The sequence below is a fragment of the Lepidochelys kempii genome, chromosome 14 (assembly GCF_965140285.1).
Source record: "Lepidochelys kempii isolate rLepKem1 chromosome 14, rLepKem1.hap1, whole genome shotgun sequence".
Classification (NCBI taxonomy): Eukaryota; Metazoa; Chordata; order Testudines; family Cheloniidae; genus Lepidochelys; species Lepidochelys kempii.
In genome coordinates, this window is record NC_136393.1 from 44757386 (window position 1) to 44775520 (window position 18135).

Consider the following 18135-nt stretch of genomic DNA (forward strand, 5'->3'; position numbering starts at 1 on the left):
TAGCAATGCAGTACCACGTCTGCGAGCACCCAGGAGACATATGGTGACAGTTACCTGAGTGGGCTCCATGCTTGCCGTGGTATGGCGTCTGCACAGGTAACTCAAGAAAAAAGGCGTGAAACGATTGTCTGCTGTTGCTTTCACGGAGGGAGGGAGGGAACAGGGGCCTGACGATACGTACCCAGAACCACCCGCGACAATGTTTTAGCCCCATCAGGCATTGGGATCTCAACCCAGAATTCCAATGGGCAGCAGAGACTGCAGGAACTGTGGGATAGCTACCCACAGTGCAACACTCCGGAAGTCGACGCTAGCCTCGGTACTGTGGAAGCACTCCGCCGAGTTAATGCACTTAATGCACTTAGAGCATTTTCTGTGGGGACACACACACTCGAATATATAAAACCGATTTCTAAAAAACTGACTTCTATAAATTCGACCTAATTTCGTAGTGTAGACATACCCTTAGTCTCTAAGGTGACACAAGTCCTCCTTTTCTTTTTGCGGATACAGACTAACACGGCTGCTACTCTGAAACCAGTTTCTTAGTGTAATCCTCAGTGGGATCTGAGGAAAGTGGCCTGTAGAATTTGGTATTGGAGAGTTCTCTGGCAGTCTCCTTTTGGTTGTCAGACCTGTTCATGATGACAACAGCACCTCCTTTATCAGCCTCTTTGATTATAATGTCAAGGATGTTTCCGAGGCTGCGGATGGCATTGCGTTCTGCACGACTTAGGTTATGAGGCAAGCGATGTTGTTTTTTCATAATTTCTGCCTGTGCACGTCGGTGGAAGCATTCTATGTATAGCTCCAGACTGTCATTTCGGCCCTCAGGAGGAGTCCATGTAGAGTTCTTCTTCTTGTGCTGTTGGTGGGAGGGTATCGGTGTATCAATGCGCTGTTCAGTGTTATCTTGATCGTATTCTTTGAGTCGGAGACAGCGAAAGTAGGCTTCCAGATCACCGCAGAATTGTATCATGTTCTTGGGAGTGTTGGGGCAAAAAGAGAGTCCCCGAGATAGGACAGACTCTTCTGCCGGGCTGAGTGTGTAGCTGGATATATTGACGATACTGCTGGGTGAGTTAGGGGTACCACTGTTGTGGCCCCATGTGGCAGGTAGGAGTTTAGATAGCTTACAGTCCTTTTTCCTTGGTTGAGAGGTGAAGTGTGTAGTGTAGATCTCCTGTCCTACTTTAGTAAAGTCCATTTGTGTGGAAGGTTGGTTATTTATGAAAGTCTCCAGGTTGGAGAGCTCTTTTTTGATGTTTTCCTGATGCTGATCAGGTGGTTCCTCAGTTTCTTTGATAGTGTGTGGCATAATCTCTCACTGTGGTCTGTGCAGTATGTAGATAGCAATGGATTTTTCACCTTCAGTTCATTTGGTATGATGTCCATCCATTTGCATTTGGAAAGGAAGATGATATCTGTCTGTACTTGTGCAAGTTTCTTCATGAGGTTGATGGATTTCCACTCCGTACGGCTAAATGCAGTGCCTTTCATGGTGTCAAGTATCAGAGGGGTAGCTATGTTAATCTGGATCTGTAAAAAGCAACAAAGAGTCCTTTGGCACCTTATAGACTAAGAGACGTATTGGAGCATAAGCTTTCATGGGTGAATCCCCACTTCGTCAGATGCCTGGAGTGGAAATTTCCAGAGGCAGGTATAAATATGCAGGCAAGAATCAGGCTAGAGATAACGAGGTTAGTTCAATCAGGGAAGATGAGGCCCTCTTCTAGCAGTTGAGGTGTGAACACCACGGGAGGAGAAACTGCTTTTGTCGTTGGCGAGCCAGTCACAGTCTTTGTTTAATCCTGAGCTGATGGTGTCAAATTGGCAAATGAACTGAAGCTCAGCAGTTTCTCTTCGAAGTCTGTGTGTGTGGGCGTGTGTCCCTCTGTCCTCTTCTCCCAGGGTCTGTCGGCAGAGGCAAAGGTTTGCCCAGTAGCGAAGGCGCTAAGGCTACGTCTACACTTGCAGCTGTAGGGCACCTGGAGTTAAACCCGCCCTCAGAGAGACAGCAGCAGGGAAAGCGCTGCCGTGTATTCACACTCTCAGCTCCAACCGCAGTGGCATGGCCGCATTTGCAGCGGCTTTTGGAGCGGTGCATTATGGGCAGCTATCCCACAGAGCACCTCTTCCCATTTTGATGCTGAGACTTGTGGGAAGGGGGAGGGAGGTCACGGGGCATCCTGGGTCCTATCCCAATGCCCCATAGTGCATCACTTCGCATCCCAGAAGTCCGTTCACTTCCTTCCGCATTTGGCGCCATCTTTCAACTTTTTTGGTACAGCGCGCTCCGTCTTGGAATGGATCCCGAACTGTTCAGGACTATGCTGATGGGTCTCGCCAGCACATCACGAATGGCAGTCGAGTTACTCCTTAAGCTACAAAGTGACAGTCAGGAGTCTGACGATGATGTCGACTCGCATAACGCATACGACACGAGATTGCTTGTGGCATTCACGGACATGCTGATCACCAGAGAATGCAGCTTTGGGGCTGGGGAAAGAAGCACCAAGTGGTGGGAATCACATTGTCATGCAAGTCTGGGATGACGAGCAGTGGCTGCAGAACTTTCGGATGAGGAAAGCCACTTTCATGGGACTGTGTGCTCAGCTCGCCCCCACCCTGCAGTGCAAAGACACAATTGAGAGCTGCCCTGCCGGTGGAGAAGCGGGTGGCTATTGCAGTCTAGAAGCTGGCTACTCCAGACAGCTACTGATCGGTCGCTAACCAGTTCAGAGTGGGCAAGTCTACTGTTGGAGTCATGTTGATGCAAGTGTGCAGGGCCATTAATTGCATCCTGCTCAGAAGAAGCGTGACTCTGAGCAATGTGCATGACATTGTGGATGGCTTTGCACAGATGGGTTTCCCTAACTGCGGAAGGGCGATAGATGGGACGCATATTCCAATTCTGGCATCAGACCACCTAGCCTCCGAGTACCTTAATCAGAAGGGGTATTTCTCGATGGTTCTCCAGGCGCCTGTGGATCTCCGTGGGCATTTCACGGAGATTAACGCAGGCTGGTCCAGAAAGGTGCATGATGCACCCATCTTTCGGAACATGGGCCTGTTCAGGAAGCTGCAAGTCATGGGGCAGCACCAGAGCGGCCGTTTGCCACCTACACCTTGTGGTAGGCATTCCGCAGCTCCTTCACGTCAACCCTGCACTGGGTCCCGGTCATGGCGCTTGATATCTGTGCTCTAACTTGCAAGTGTAGACAAGTCCTAAGTTACCCTGAGTAGACCCAGGTTCAGTTCCCTGCTCTGTGTGAACTCAGGCAAGTCCCTTATTCTTCTTCGAGTACTTGCTCGTATCAGTTCCAGTTAGGTGACTCCCAAGCCTGACCTCGGAGGTGGGGTCAGAGTCAAGGTATTGCAGACTGAAGGGTCGCCCTGCCGAAGGCCGCATCCTCACGAGGTTGATGGACAATGGCGTAGCGCGGCGTGAAGGCATGCATCGAGGCCCACGTGGCAGCCCTGCAGATTTCCTGGAGGGGAACGTTTGCCAGAAAGGCTGATGATGCCTGGGTTCTCGTGGAATGAGCCACGGAGGGGGGGGAGACAGCATGGCAGACCGAGACAAACACTCTGTGTGCGTGAGAGAGAGAGATGCGCATTTCCCCTTTAAGTAAGCTGACCTACACTTAAGGACAGTGCCTTGTTAAGTTAATCAGCAAGTTGCTGCCAGGAAGTTCTCTCCGTCCTGAGCCCTGTCATGTGTCCCCCCTGCTCTATGGAAGACAGGGTAAGCAGGGTGCAGGGGGAGGGGGACACCCTGACATTAGCCCCCCTCTTCCTTCCCTCTTAGGGGAGCGGGGAGCTGATGGGGGGCTGCCAGTCCACCCTGGTTCCAAGCCCACACCAGCTCGCTGCAACAGGCTGCTCTTCCTGCAAGCAGTGGACAAAGCAGGCAGCTGCCAAAGGACGTTGGAAGGTAGCATTATACAACTTTAAACAAGCATGTTCCCTAACTGATCAGCAATGTAACAACGTTAACCGGGACGACTTTAAATGAGGAGTTACTGTATTTGCCTTCTGATTTCTCAGAACTTTAAAATGTGACCTGAGTGCAGGTCAGTTTTTCTAAAGTTTTTCTCTGCAACCAAGAAAGCCAGAAACCTCCTTTGTTTAGGAAAGGAAAGCCAAGAGTCTCACCTCATCACATGCTTCCAGGAGCTGGGACTTTAACAAACACAACAAATACAATGAGACTCATTATAGAATCATGAGTGTTGGAAACACCGCATCTTCTTTACACTGAGCCAGAGATGCCTCGGTGTACATGAGAATCGGGCCTTTGAAACATTGATCTCAGCTTAACCTAGGTTTTCTCCTGTGAATTTCATATCACTAGACTTGGCAGGATTAGACTTTTATCGGTGGATGTCAGTAAATGTTGATTTCACGGTATACACACAAACCCAGCAAAAAATACTTGCACTACTAATAACTGAAAGTTACCAATAGGCACAGTAAGAACGATGCTGCCTGAGAACTTATTAGACATTGATTTAAGAATATTTACTTTGCATATTTTGACATGTGATCTTGAAAATCTCTATTTTAATGGTTATGAAGCTTTAACTTTTTGAATCTGTCTCTACGGTCATTAAATAGTTATTGTCTCACCCAAATATTGTCTGATCCCGCTCTAAATCTCCCACCACTATGAACATTTAAATTGATAACTGGAATGAAATGCTTAAAACCCAGATTTTTGTGCAACTGTGAACGTTTAAATCAATAAATATAAAATTGCTTAAAAATAAACATCTGTCAAAATTTTTAATATATATATATATATATATAAATGAATTCTACCAAGCCTGACTATCCGGCCTTAGACACACAGCTCCTGCTCCTACAGGCTCATCCTTACAGGGCGGTTCCTCTGATTGCAGGACCAGAGCCCTAGTGGTACATTTTTCATTAAATGGCCCAGAGGGAGCCATGGCCACAGAGAACCTCCTGGAAAGTCTCCAGGAGGAAGCTCCATGTCCCATTTGTCTGCAGTAGTTCACAGAAGCTGTCACTCTGGTGTGTCGGGCACGTCAGCCAGTGCTGGGAGGGATCCGATACAGTTGTCTCCTGCCCTCAGGAACTGAGCAACACAGAAACGTCAGGCTGAACAGGCAGCTGGCAAACATGGTAGAAATCGCCAGTGGGCTGAGTTTCCAGGCAGCAAAAGGAGCAGGAGGGGACGGGGTGTGTGGGGAACACCAGGAGGCTCCAAAAAGTCTGTGAAGAGGATCAAACTTCGATCTGTCTCATTTGCCATCTGTCCCGGGCTCACAGAGCTCACACAGCGGTTCCCATCGACGAGGCCACCCAGGAGTACAACGTAGGGAATTGCTGTCAAGTTTAATGGGTATTAACTTTGGATTTTAATTACAGGCTAATTTCACAGAAAGTCACCTGGCACAGGCATGAGGCATCATTCAGCTCTGTAAACCCTTCATGGCATGGGAGATGCTGTAACAAAATAACTGATTTGACAGAGTGGCAACAGAGGCAGGTCTTTTACGATACCTGATGTGGGAAAATGTCCTTTGAGATTCTGATGGGGATTCCTGAAAATCTTCACCATATAAAGAATTCTACCAATCCCAATGGATCAGAAATGTTACCCACCAAGTTAATGAATACTTCAGTTCTTACCCAAATCCACGCTTACAGCCAATTCTCGTGACCTAAACTACGATTTATTAAAAGAAGAATAGACAGTATTGGCTAAAAGATCATTAGACACAGAGAAGCGAGTAGAGTCCTGAGGTCAGTTTCACCATCGAGATGGCGTGTTAGAATTGGAAAGAGTCCTTTTCAGAATCATTTCTGTTAGGGGGCTTGTTCCTTCACCCTCTCACTTCTTTGGTCCTTCTTGCACGAACGGAGAGCAACAATACCCTCCCACACAGAAACGATACAATATTTTCCTGTGGGGGAGGGTCCCCTCCCTCCAGCAGTACCTCCATGCTGCCCCTACTGCAACCCAGGTTATCCTTCGCCCACACAGGGATGTGTTCCCACCCAGCCGGGGGTGGTGGGAGGGCATGTGCTGCTTTAATGATCGTAGTGGCTATCCCCATAGGAATGGTATCGCCCTGACCGTCCTGCGTCTGCCCCAGTAAACACACCCAATTGGCTAAGTCCAGTACAAGCCCCTGTTTGTGTAAATCTCCTGCCCCCAACAGATGAAGCATATTACAACCCCACATAATCTCCTCTTCCCCCCAGATTCCTTTGATCTGTCCCTACCTCAGGGTTAACTGTGTCTCCCCTCCCGTTGCCCCTACAATTGTCACAGTTCCTTCTGAGGGTCTCCCCTGCCCACCATGTGGTTAAGCTGATGGCTGCTCCAGTGTCTATCAAAAAATCCCTCGTGGGACTCCCTTCGATCGCCCCCTGGAGCGTGGGGTGACCAGATGCGTCCCGTCCTAAACTGAGAACATGGACAGGATGCCTCCCAGGGCACCCCTAAGTCGCAGCACCCACCTCTGTCCCTCCCACAGGGGGACCGGGGGTCCTGGCACCAAACACATTCCTGCTGTTTCCAAGCAAAATTGTGTGTCTGGCATTTCAGGCCGTACCAGTCCCCTGGCCTCTGGGGCCACTTTCCCCCTGATCTGGTAAGATCCTGGGTAGTCAGTTTAGCCTGCAGTCTCTGGATCTGTTGCTGTATAGCTGCCCGCTCGTCCCTGACTACCTCCCCTCCCCCTGCAAAGCCACGGCCTCTCCCTCTACCTCCTCCCCTCCGGGCTGACCCACCCCTTTCCACCTTGTACTGATCCCCCGCAGTAATAACATGGACTGGCTCTCCCCCCGATGCATCTGCCTCCACTCATCTGTCTGTTCCAGAAACTGGGGTAGTTGATTGGGAGCAAGTTCATGATGCTGCAACCTTAAATGCCCCACGAACTGGGGATCGTTCAGCTCCAACCATTTCTCCAGCAACTCCACACCCCTACCCTGCTCCACACCCCCACCAGGTCCCGGTGCCCCTGTCTGGGGCATCACCCATGGATCATCCAGGGGATGCACCCAGCACTGTGCCCAGGCCTGTATGACATTAAGTGTATCCCACCCTGTTTCCCCAGGGCTTCGCTTCATCTTATTCATCCCCGCAGTACGAGAGTACACCCCAAACAACGGTGTTGCCACCTGTCTGGGGATTAGAAATGGATGTGCCACTCCTGCCACATCGATTCCTAAGGTGCCCTGTCCCACAAGACTACGCCATAACATCACCTGGTCCTCACGAGTTAGACCCTCCATCTCCCTGCTCACCTCCACTAGCCACAGCACAAACTGATCCCAATCATCCCGGGGTACCTTTCCCAAGCGGCCCAGTACTGCCTCCCGGTCCTTCAGGGACAAGGGGCGGATTTCTGCCTGTTCTACTACCTGTGGGGCATGGTCCCCCCACCCCGCAACCGGGGCCACTATTCCTGCCTCCTGCAGTTCCTCCCGGGTAGCCTCTCTCGCAGGGGCTGTAACTGTGGATCGCCGGCTTACAACATCCACCGGCAGTGGTGGGGACAGTGATTTTTCAGGGTAGGGTGGTGGAGGTGTCTCCTTCAGTTCCATTAGTGGGGAGGATGGTTTGGGGTCCCCAAGTCCATTGCCCCTATGTTTACATTGATACAATTCCTCCTCTAAGCCTCCTACTCTCCCCAGCAGTTCGTCCCTCTCTCTCCGGATTGCCTCACAAAACTCCTCTGTCTGTGCAGCATCCCGTGCCTTCAAATCTTCAAAACCTCTACTGCTAACACAGATTTTTCTGTTAAAATCCGTTGCTGTTCCACAATTCCCTCCACATCCTTAATGTGTGGGAGGAGATCGGCTTCCCTTTTTACCCAGTATGCCATCCCAGCACACAAACCTTGTCATACCATTCCCTTTTTCCTACACTCCTTTCCCTTGGGTCTCCCAGAAACTCTCCCATCTCCTTCTCAATCTTATCCCAGGTGGACCCCTGCACCTGGTATGGGCCCTGATTCTTCCTTATCCATTTGTTCAAAAAATCCGTTACCCCAGTTTGCCAGAACCCGCAACTACCATCAAGCGTTCGCCATACCCGCTCCAAGCAGCTGCACGGACTGTTGGGGAGGGGGACTTACAGGCTGCCACTCACCTATCCAATGTGATGCATCCGAGTCACAGCACCAAGATGTTAGTGGGCTTATTCCTTCACCCTCTCACTTCCCTGGTCCTTCTCACATGAACAGAGAGCAACACTACCCAAAGTCTGAAGGTGCAAACAATTCGATGTTTATTGGGGTGACCTTCCAGCAAGCTTAAATCCAAGTTCCTTTTCCTTATTTTTGAATCCCAACTTACTTCCTGTTTGCCCCTAATTTATATGTAATATTCTTAGCTATACCTTAACCAGTCAGTCTACTGAAATTTTCCTAACCAATCCTAACATATTGTAAGATGATTAGCTAGCCAATTATATCCCACCACCTTAATTAGTTTACACCCAGCAAAATTAATTAAACAGCAGACAGAAACAATCACAGAACCACACAGAGACCATGCAAATAAACAATAGCAAAATGGGAACTATAATGACAAAACAATACAAAAGTGAGGATTTCACAACTACATCTATAAAGACATAAGGGTTTCCCAGCTGTGTCTATTGATAAGTGAGTTCTTACCAGACAGAAAACTATCAAACTAAATTTCCTTTTACATCTTCTAGGCTCTTCCCTTCCTCTGGAGGTGATAGATCGGATCACCTTTTTATCCCCAGATTGCTTTATTTCAACTAGTTTGGAATGTGAGGAGGTGACCGTTCGCTTCCCAGCTTATGGCTGCCTCTGCTGCTTGGCCAAAGGCCTTAGCCTAAGAACAGGGCCTCAGACCGTCAAGGTCAGAGAAGGCCCTTACACAGATTCTTTCTTTTATACCTCTATAACTAGCTAAATAATAAACATATCCCTAAATTCTTAAAGTATAGGCCTTTACAGACAGGCTTGAATATCTATAGCCTAACAATTTCATCACGTTCTAGTCCAATGTCCAAATGTTCAATATCAGGGCGGTCCAGAGAGGACTGGAGATCTCAGTCTTACGACTCAAACTTCCCACGAATAAAGCTTAAGAAGATCTGAGAGAAACGGATCAGGTCCCAAGAGTTTATATAGACGTTTTTGCAGCCTCTTGACAGCAGGCAGTCCTTGGGTGAACAATAGGTTTTGGAAGTAACCTCCTATTTCCCAAACGTCACAGGTAATAAAACTACATGGATTAATATAAGGTAATTATCCATAAAGCCATTCACAGACAGTTTACCACAAACTTTAAAAAGAGATATATATACAATGACATTATTACACCCAAGTTTCATTTAAATGTTAATATTTCCTTTTGACTTCTGAATTAACAAAATACAGTCCTAGACAGGAACCCCTTGGTTACACTGTTAATCTGTAACAAGATATAGGTAAACAGAGACTTCTACAATTACTGTCTGCTAGGGCAGTCAAGCGATTAAAAAAATTAATTGTGATTAATCATGCTGTTAAACAATAATAGAATACCATTTATTTAAATATTTTGGATGTTTTATACATTTTCAAATATATTGATTTCAATTGTGACACAGAATACACTCCACGCATCTGATAAAGTAGGTTATAGCCCACAAAAGTTTACGCCCAAAGAAATGTGTTAGTCTCTAAGGTTCCACACGGACTCCTCGTTGTTTTCACAGAATACAAAGTGTACAGTGAGCACTTTATATTTTTATTACAAATACTTGCACTGTAAAAAACAAAATAAACAATTTTTAATTCACCTATTGCAATTACTTTAGTGCAATCTCTTTATCATGAAAGGTGAACTTACAAATGTAGAATTATGTACAAAAAAATAACTGCATTCAAAAATTAAACAATGTAAAATTTTAGAGCCTACAATTTTAGAGCCTACAACTTCACTCAGTCCTGCTGAGTCAGTCCCTCAGAAAAACAAGTTTGGTTACAATTTGCAGGAGATCATGCTGCCCACTTCTTGTTTACCAGGTCACCTGAAAGTGAGAACAGGCATTCTCATGGCACTGTTGCAGCCGGCGTCACAAGATATTTATGTGCCAGATGCACTAAAGAGTCATGTGTCCCTTCCTGCTGGAACCACCATTACAGAGGACATGAATTCATGCTAATGATGGGTTCTAATTGATAATGATCCAAAGCAGACCGGACCGACACGTGCTCATTTTCATCAACTGAGTCAGATGCCACCAGCAGAAGGTTGATTTTCTATTTTGGTGATTCAAGTTCTGTAATTTCCCAATCAGGGTGTTCCTCTTTAAAGACTTCTGACAGCATGCTCCACACCTCGTCCCTCTCAGATTTTGGAAGGCACTTCAGATTCTTAAACCTTGGGCCGAATGCTGTCGCTATCTTTAGAAATCTCAGATTGTTACTTTCTTTGCGTTTTGTGAAATCTGCAGTGAAAGTGTCCCGTCATATGCTAGGTCATTATCTGTGACTTCTATATTACGAAATATTTGGCAGAATGTGTGTAAAACAGAACAGGGGACCTACAAGTCTCCTTCAAGGAGTTCAGTCAAAAATGTAATTAATGCTTTTTTTTTTTTTTAAATGGCCACTGTCAGCATGGAAGCACGTCCACTGGAATGGTGGCCGAAGCATGAACGGACATAGGCATGTTTAGCATATCTTGCACATAAATACCTGCATTGCCAGCTACAAACATGCCATGCGAACACCTTCTCACACTTTCCGGTGACATCATAAATTAGAAGCAAAGCAGCATTCTCTCTCGAAAATGTAAACAAACTTGTTTGGCATAGCGAGTGGCAGAAAAAGAAGTAGCACTGAGTTTTTATTTGTTTTATTTTGGAGCGCACTTATATAATTAAAATCATCTGTGTTTCTAAGTTACACTTTCCTGATAAAGAGATTGCATGGCAGCACTTGTATGAGGGGAACTGAAAAATACTGTTTTTGTTGTGCATGTTTACAGTACAAATATTTGTAATAAAAATAATATAAAGTGAGCACTGTGCACTTTCTATTCTTTGTTGTGATCGAAATCAATAGATATGAAAACGTAGAAAAACATCCAAAAACATTTAACAAATTCCAATTGGTATTCTATTGTTTACCAATGCGATTAATCGAGATTAATTTTTCTAACTACGATGAATTTTTTGGGGTTAATCATCACACGAGTTAACTGCAATTAATCAACAGCCCTACTATCTTCTTCCAGTTTTTTAACAACACCAGTTTACATTTCAAAGTGCTTGTCTCTATTACTTTGAATGGCCCCAAATACCATTTACACACTCTTTTAACATGTCTCTAAAGGTTGAATCTGGGTCAATTAGCCTGCAAGGTTCTTAACTCTTTTGGGCCAGGTGTCACAGAAGTTTAGATCATGTGTGAATTCTCCCGTGTTTAATGAGGTGTGATCTCTGTGTACAACTTTTGCCACAGTCCAAGCACTTATGGAGTCTTATGGATTTTCTGATGTAAAACAAGGACTGATCAGTTTCTGCAATGTTTCCCACAGTCTAAGCAGTTATGGGACCTCTCTCCTGTGTGGATTGGCTTATGTTCTGTAGGGCTGAGGTGTTTCTGAAACCTTTCCCATGGTCCAAGCACTTGACCATGATATGAAACATTCTCCATCGTCTAAGCACTTATGGGGTCTCCTGTGCGGATTCTCTGATGTAAAACATGGGCTGCTCCATATAAAACTTTCCTCACAGCCTAAGCACTGATGGGGTCTCTCTCTCCTGTGTGGATTAGCTGATGTTTAACAAGGTCTGACCACTGTAGGAACATTTTTCCAATCTGAGCACTGATGGGGTCTCTCTCCTGGGTGGATCCTCTGAGTGTAATAAGATTGAATCTTTGTGTGAAACTTTTCACATGGTCCAAACACTCAATTGGGTGTGTTTCTTGTGTGGATTGCCTGATGTGAAACAAGTTCTTTCCTCCATTTAAAAGGTCTTTCACAGGCTAAGCACTTGTGGGGTCACTCCTCTGTGTGGATTCTCTGATGTAAAACAAGGGATGACATATATTTGAAACATTTTTCCATAGTCTAAGCACTTATGGGGGTCTCTTGTGTGTGGATTGCCTGATCTTTAGAAGAGCTGATCTGTTTCTGAAACCTTTCCGAGAGTCTTATGGTATCCCTCTTGTATGAATTGCTTGATGTTTAACAAGGTGGGACCTCTGTCTGAAACTTTTCCCACAGTCTAAGCACTTATGGGGTTTCTCTCCAGTGTGGATTGCCTGATGTATAAGAAGGTCTGACCTCCGTATGAAACTCTTCCCACAGTCCAAGCACTTATGGGGTCTCTCTCCTGTGTGGATTGCCTGATGATTAACAAGGTCTGACCTCCGTATGAAACTTTTCCCACAGTCTAAGCACTTATGGGGTCTCTCTCCAGTGTGGATTGCCTGATGTATAAGAAGGTTTGACCTCTGTATGAAACTCTTCCCACAGTCTAAGCACTTATGGGGTCTCTCTCCTGTGTGGACTGCCTGATGATCAACAAGGTTTGACCTCTGTATGAAACTTTTCCCACAGTCTAAGCACTTATGGGGTCTCTCTCCAGTGTGGATTGCCTGATGTATAAGAAGGTTTGACTTCTGTGTGAAACTCTTCCCACACTCTAAGCACTTATGGGGTCTTTCTCCTGTGTGGATTGCCTGATGTTTAACAAGGTTTGACCTCACTGTGAAACTCTTCCCACAGTCTAAGCACTTATGGGGTCTCTCTCCTGTGTGGATTGCCTGATGATTAACAAGGTCTGACCTCCGTATGAAACTTTTCCCACAGACTAAGCACTTATGGGGTCTCTCTCCTGTGTGGATTGCCTGATGTATAAGAAAGTTTGACCTCTGTATGAAACTCTTCCCACAGTCTAAGCACTTATAGGGTCTCTCTCCTGTGTGGATTGCCTGATGCATAAGAAGGTTTGACCTCTGTGTGAAATTTTTCCCACAGTCTAAGCACTTATGGGGTCTCTCTCCTGTGTGGATTACCTGATGATTAACAAGGTCTGACCTCCGTATGAAACTTTTTCCACACTCCAAGCACTTATGGGGTCTCTCTCCTGTGTGGATTGCCTGATGTTTAACAAGGTCTGACCTCCGTATGTAACTTTTCCCACAGTCTAAGCACTTATGGGGTCTCTCTCCAGTGTGGATTGCCTGATGTATAAGAAGGTTTGACCTCTGTGTGAAACTCTTCCCACAGTCTAAGCACTTATGTCTCTCTCCAGTGTGGATTGCCTGATGTACAACAAGGGTTGACTTCTGTATGAAACTTTTTCCACAGTCTAAGCACTTATGGGGTGTCTCTCCAGTGTGGATTGCCTGATGTATAAGAAGGTGTGATCTCTGTATGAAATTTTTCCCACAGTCTAAGCACTTGTGGGGTCTCTCTCCGGTGTGGATTGCCTGATGTATAAGAAGGTGTGATCTCCGTATGAAACTTTTCCCACAGTCTATGCACTTATGGGGTCTCTCTCCAGTGTGGACTGCCTGATGTCTGACAAGGTCTGACCTCTGTATGAAACTTTTTCCACAGTCTATGCACTTATGGGGTCTCTCTCCAGTGTGGATTGCCTGATGTCTGACAAGGACTGACCTCTGTATGAAACTTTTTCCACAGTCTAAGCACTTATGGGGTCTGTCGTCTGTGCGGATTTTCTGATGTGTAATCAGTGCTGACTTCCAATTCAAACAATTCCTGCCCTCAAGGCACTGAGAGGGTTTCTCTCCCATTTGGCTTCTCCCATGGTTAGTAAGTTGTGAGTGCTTATTATAGTTTTCCCCACAGTCCAAGCATTGAAGTGTTTTCTCTCCAATATTTATTGCCTGAAGTGTAGCAAGCTGTGATCTTAGAACAAATCCTTTCCCATAACCGAGGCATTCATAGTGTTTGTCTTCCTTGGGGGTTGTCTGCCGGGCTGTGGGATTCCTGTGTCCTTCCCCATATATAATAGATTCATCCATTTGCTCCCTTGAGTGGTTTCCCAGCAGCCTCTTTGACCTCTGCCAATTTCCCCAGGCTTCTCCCTGTGCCAAGTACTGGGAAAAAATCCCTTCAGTTCTTCCCACAAAGGTCCCCTGCGGTTCCCCGTCCCATGAAACTTCCTGCTGTTGATTCCCCTCCTTCTTCTCACTCACTCTCTCATCACCTGCTGGGAGAGAGACAATGCAGACAGGAGTCATTGTGCTGAGGAGAAATTAAGAGGAATCACACCGGGGGAAAACCCACCATGCTAAAGCTGCTCAGATGGAGCAATTGGATTCTGCCTCCACTTCCCACCCAAACTTTTACAGAGAAGGAAAGTAGGGAAGGAAACTCCTGCAGGTAACAGGACATGTGGGAAGCGACGTCAGTGACAGATGTTGCCTGCAGCCCTGCTCTGGATGAGATGAGGAAGGAACTGAGGGCACTTACTGATACCTCATTTGGGGGATTCTCAACTTTTTCCTTCATTCACCAGATGGTTTCTGTGTCAGTCCTCACCTGTGTGGGAGCCTCTCGGGATCTCTTTTTTCTCACAGGCCTGAAGATCGGGCACCCATGGCTCTTCCCCTTGTTCCAGCCGCATGATCAGGTCAGGTTTGGGAAGGGGGAATCCTGTGCAGGGGGTGAAATCAGACCAGATCAGGGTTTGTGGAGGATTGAGAGAGCATCTGTCAGAAAGGATATTCCATGGGCAGCACCTGTCCCTTTGCTGTGCTGGGGAAAGTGGAATCTAAGAGGACGGGAACATGGTCACTGAGCCCCCTCGGGGGAGGCAGACGTCTGGGGAAGTGAGGGGAATTGGGACGCACACCCAGCTCCAGTGTTAAACCCCTGCCTATTTCTAAACCTGTGGAGCCCAGAGCCCTCCACATGGCTGGAGCTGTTCCCAAGGAGGAGAGAGAAGAGGGATTCTGTGTGCGACCGAGAAACAACACAGACAGGACAATGCACGGCTTCTCCACCGTGCAAGCTAGGGGGGTTGGGTGGGGATGATTTAGTATGTGCCTTAGGTTTTGACACCCTCTTCTCATTGGAGTGTGATGAAGGAAGAACCTGACCGGTGTCAGACACGCAGACCCCCCCAGCTTCCAATAGCCAAGGGGCCAGGAATCCCTTACCCAGCGAGGTCACCGTCTCGTAGTTCTCCTGCATGACGTCCCTGTAGAGGGCTCTCTGAGCAGAGTCCAGCAGAGCCCCCTGACCCTGGGTGAAATACAGAGCCACCTCCTCGAAGGTCACCGGCATCTGAAACAACAAGAGTCCCCCTCTCAGCACCTGCTGCCCCAGCCACAATCCCACTAATCATGGGGGAGGAGGGAGAGAGAAGCAGAATCCTCCCTACACCCTGCTCAGAGCAGCCAGGAGGCTTCAGGGGCTGGGAGACGGTGAGAGCTCCTTGTCCCCCGCAGCACACGGAGCAGGGCAGGGTCTTCTCATTTCCCACATGCCTGCCAGCCACAGACTGACACAGGAAGCAGAGCTCTGAGCCGGGGACGGGGACAGGAATCCCGACAGCTTCCCTTCGTATTTCACAGCAGCCCCAGGCCAGTGGGGTCAGGCTCCAGCACTGGGAGTCTGGTCAGTTTTCCCAGCCCTGCCTAGGGGGCTGTTCCCTAGTTCAGAAATGGAGTTTTCCCCTCCCCCCACCTGCCAATGGGCCTGTTCAGAAAATCAGGCCCAGGTCGATCATGTTCCAGCAGGTTTATCACACCCCGTCCCAAGCCGGGTGATTAACCCCTTTACACTACCCTTCCCCCACCACCAAAAGCCCCCTGAAAATCCCCTACCTGAGCTGGCTCCATCACAGCCATTTCCCTGCCCTGTCTCCTGGAAGACGGGATGATCTGGAGCGAAACGTGGATGCGATTCCTCAGCCTGTCAGAGGAGCAGGGAGATTGATCAGGTTTCATAAGGGGCTGGAGTCCATGTCACTCCCCAAGTCCCCCCAGGCTCTCTCCCTGCAGACAGACGCTCTGATTCTATGACTCTGCCATGCTGGGAACAAACCCAGTTAGTTCATTACCTCCCCGGCCAGCCCCCCCTGCTTAGAACTAACCCACCACGTCCCTTCTAAACCTCCCCAGAGCAGCATCTCTGAGCCAAACGCTGGAAAAAGAGCAGAATCAAAGGAGTCACTTCAGGGTACTGCCCCACAGTGTATTGTGACCCCCTCTAGCTCTCCCCCATCTCCCTAAGTAGCGCGGTGCTCAGCAGAGCGAGCAACTGGCTTTTCCTCTCTCAGCTCCTGCCCTTGTTTCCAGGAGAGCGGACTGCCCCGGGGGTGCAGGGAATGGATCTGGGCAGGGCTGGGAGCTGGGAAGCTCCCTCCCCACTTCTTGTTCCTGCTGCCCTTCAAGTCTCTCCGCTCTCCCTTTTTATCTTCTTCCCTCACCCTGGGAGAACGGGTGACTGTCCCATTGGCGTGAGCCTTTGCTCTCATCAGGCAGCTCAGCCATGGACACTGGTAACAGGGGTTGAACCAGGCTGTGTCACTGAGGGCAGCAACTCTGGGACTCACAGACACAGGGAGCCCCTCCCCTTGTAGGCCAAACTCACCAGCCGGTCCCTGAAAGGTGCCTTGTGTGCATTTCCCTGCCCAGCTCCAGCCCTTTCCCCAAGTCTCTCCATCACCAGCAGGCTCAGGGGCTGGTATGGTCAGAGCGGTTCCAGCCACTGGAGAAAGTGCCCCTGGGCTGGTCTCAGAGGTGGGTGATGAAGCGGGAATGTTCTTAATGTTTTTTCTGAATACTGTGTGTGTGCCTCAGTTTCCCCATGTGTTACACAAGTATCAAGCAGGAGGGATACAGGGGTGTGATCATTGTGGAGACCTCTAGAGGGCAGGTGTGACAGCAGAGTGGCTGCCTGGGCGTAGAGAATGCCCCAAATTCTGTATCCTGGCAAGTGATGGTCAGAGCCTGTCCCCTGCAGGGAGCCAGCCGAAGGTGTTGGAGAACAAAGAGAGAGGGGAAGGCCAGATGAACTGCTCTCCTGGGAAAGAGAGAAAGCACGGGGGAGGGCCAGCTGGGCATCACTGAGGATGGGGGGCTGGAAGCAGGATCAGTCTCCCATTTTGGGACTCAGCAGGGAGAGTCCAGGGCTCGGGACTTTGGATTCCCCCCCAGATGGACTTTGCTGAATGCTCCTGATTTCTGTGCTAACTAGCTCTGTTCTATGCTGTCTTCTCAGCGACCAATGAACCCTTCTGTTTTCCAAGCTGGCTGAGAGTCAGAGCCGACTGCGGAGGTGGGGTGCACGGCCCCTGTGGGGGAACGTGTCAGGCTTCTCCTTAGGCTGCCCCTGGGGTTCAGGCTGGGTCCGTATGCACTCCCTGGGCCCCAGGACCGGGAAGGCTGGGGCCACACGCTCAGCGGGTGGGGAAGATGTTGGGGGTGTTTAGGGGCTGGGATCCTGCCCCTACCGTGTGTAGAGGGGCTTGCCTCCCACAGCCCTAGGTTCACCCCCCGCCAGATGTACCTCGTTCTTACCCCCGGCTCCTAGTCCCAGGCAAGGGGGCTGAAACAATCTGGGGGGCACTGAGAGCCATTGAACCAAACTGTAAACCCTGGATAGGATGAAAACCTTTCCAAGCCAGGGGGTGCGGCAGGGCCCCGCTAGCCTAGATCCAGCACCTGTGCTGCCCCCTCCCCCCAGCCCAGATTGTGCCCCTGGGCCCCTCTCCTTCCCCGGCCCCCAGCTGGGGCCCCCCACCCTGCATCCAGTTTGGCCCCGGCCCCCCTTCTGCCCCTCCTTATTTGCCCCCTTCAGATCTCCCTGAGCTGCAGCCTCTGTTCGCACCAGCCCAGCCAGGGGCAGGGAAACAAAGCAGCAAGTGGGGGGGGGGGGGCGTGATCCTGCCCCCGCCCCGCACACACCGGGAGCTGCGGCAGCTTTCCTGGGCCCGGGGCAGGGAATCGCAGCCGGCTCCGCGGGGAGCAGCCCGGGGCCAAAGCCGCCCCCTGCAGCCCGGGGGTGACCCTGGGGGGGGGCGGGTCTCTCTTACCTTCCCTCCGAGCGGGGCCCCCCGGGGCAGGGGCAGGGCCCGGGCCGGGAAGGGGCCCTGGCCGGGCTGGGGGCTCTGCCCTGGGAGAGGCTCCCGGGGAG

The 18135-nt window shown here is 49.1% G+C and overlaps 1 protein-coding gene across 8 annotated transcripts in view; it reads right to left on the reverse strand.

Moving 5' to 3' along the window:
- Positions 1 to 11920: 11920 nt before the first annotated feature.
- Positions 11921 to 18135, reverse strand: part of LOC140898032 (uncharacterized) — a 131070-nt gene continuing 124855 nt past the window's right edge. For 6 of the 8 annotated variants that reach the window (XM_078848510.1, XM_078848509.1, XM_078848511.1 and 3 more), the window contains 3 exons: positions 15153 to 15279; positions 14533 to 14646; positions 11921 to 14200 (listed from right to left, as the gene is read on the reverse strand). In XM_078848510.1, the coding sequence (XP_078704636.1) occupies positions 12171 to 14200; positions 14533 to 14646; positions 15153 to 15279 (2271 nt within the window). In that variant the 3' untranslated portion in view covers positions 11921 to 12170. Of the gene's footprint in view, positions 14201 to 14532; positions 14647 to 15152; positions 15280 to 15821; positions 15945 to 18034; positions 18115 to 18135 lie in introns of those variants that run through there. The other 2 variants (XM_073311428.2, XM_073311427.2) reach the window with 2 other exon arrangements.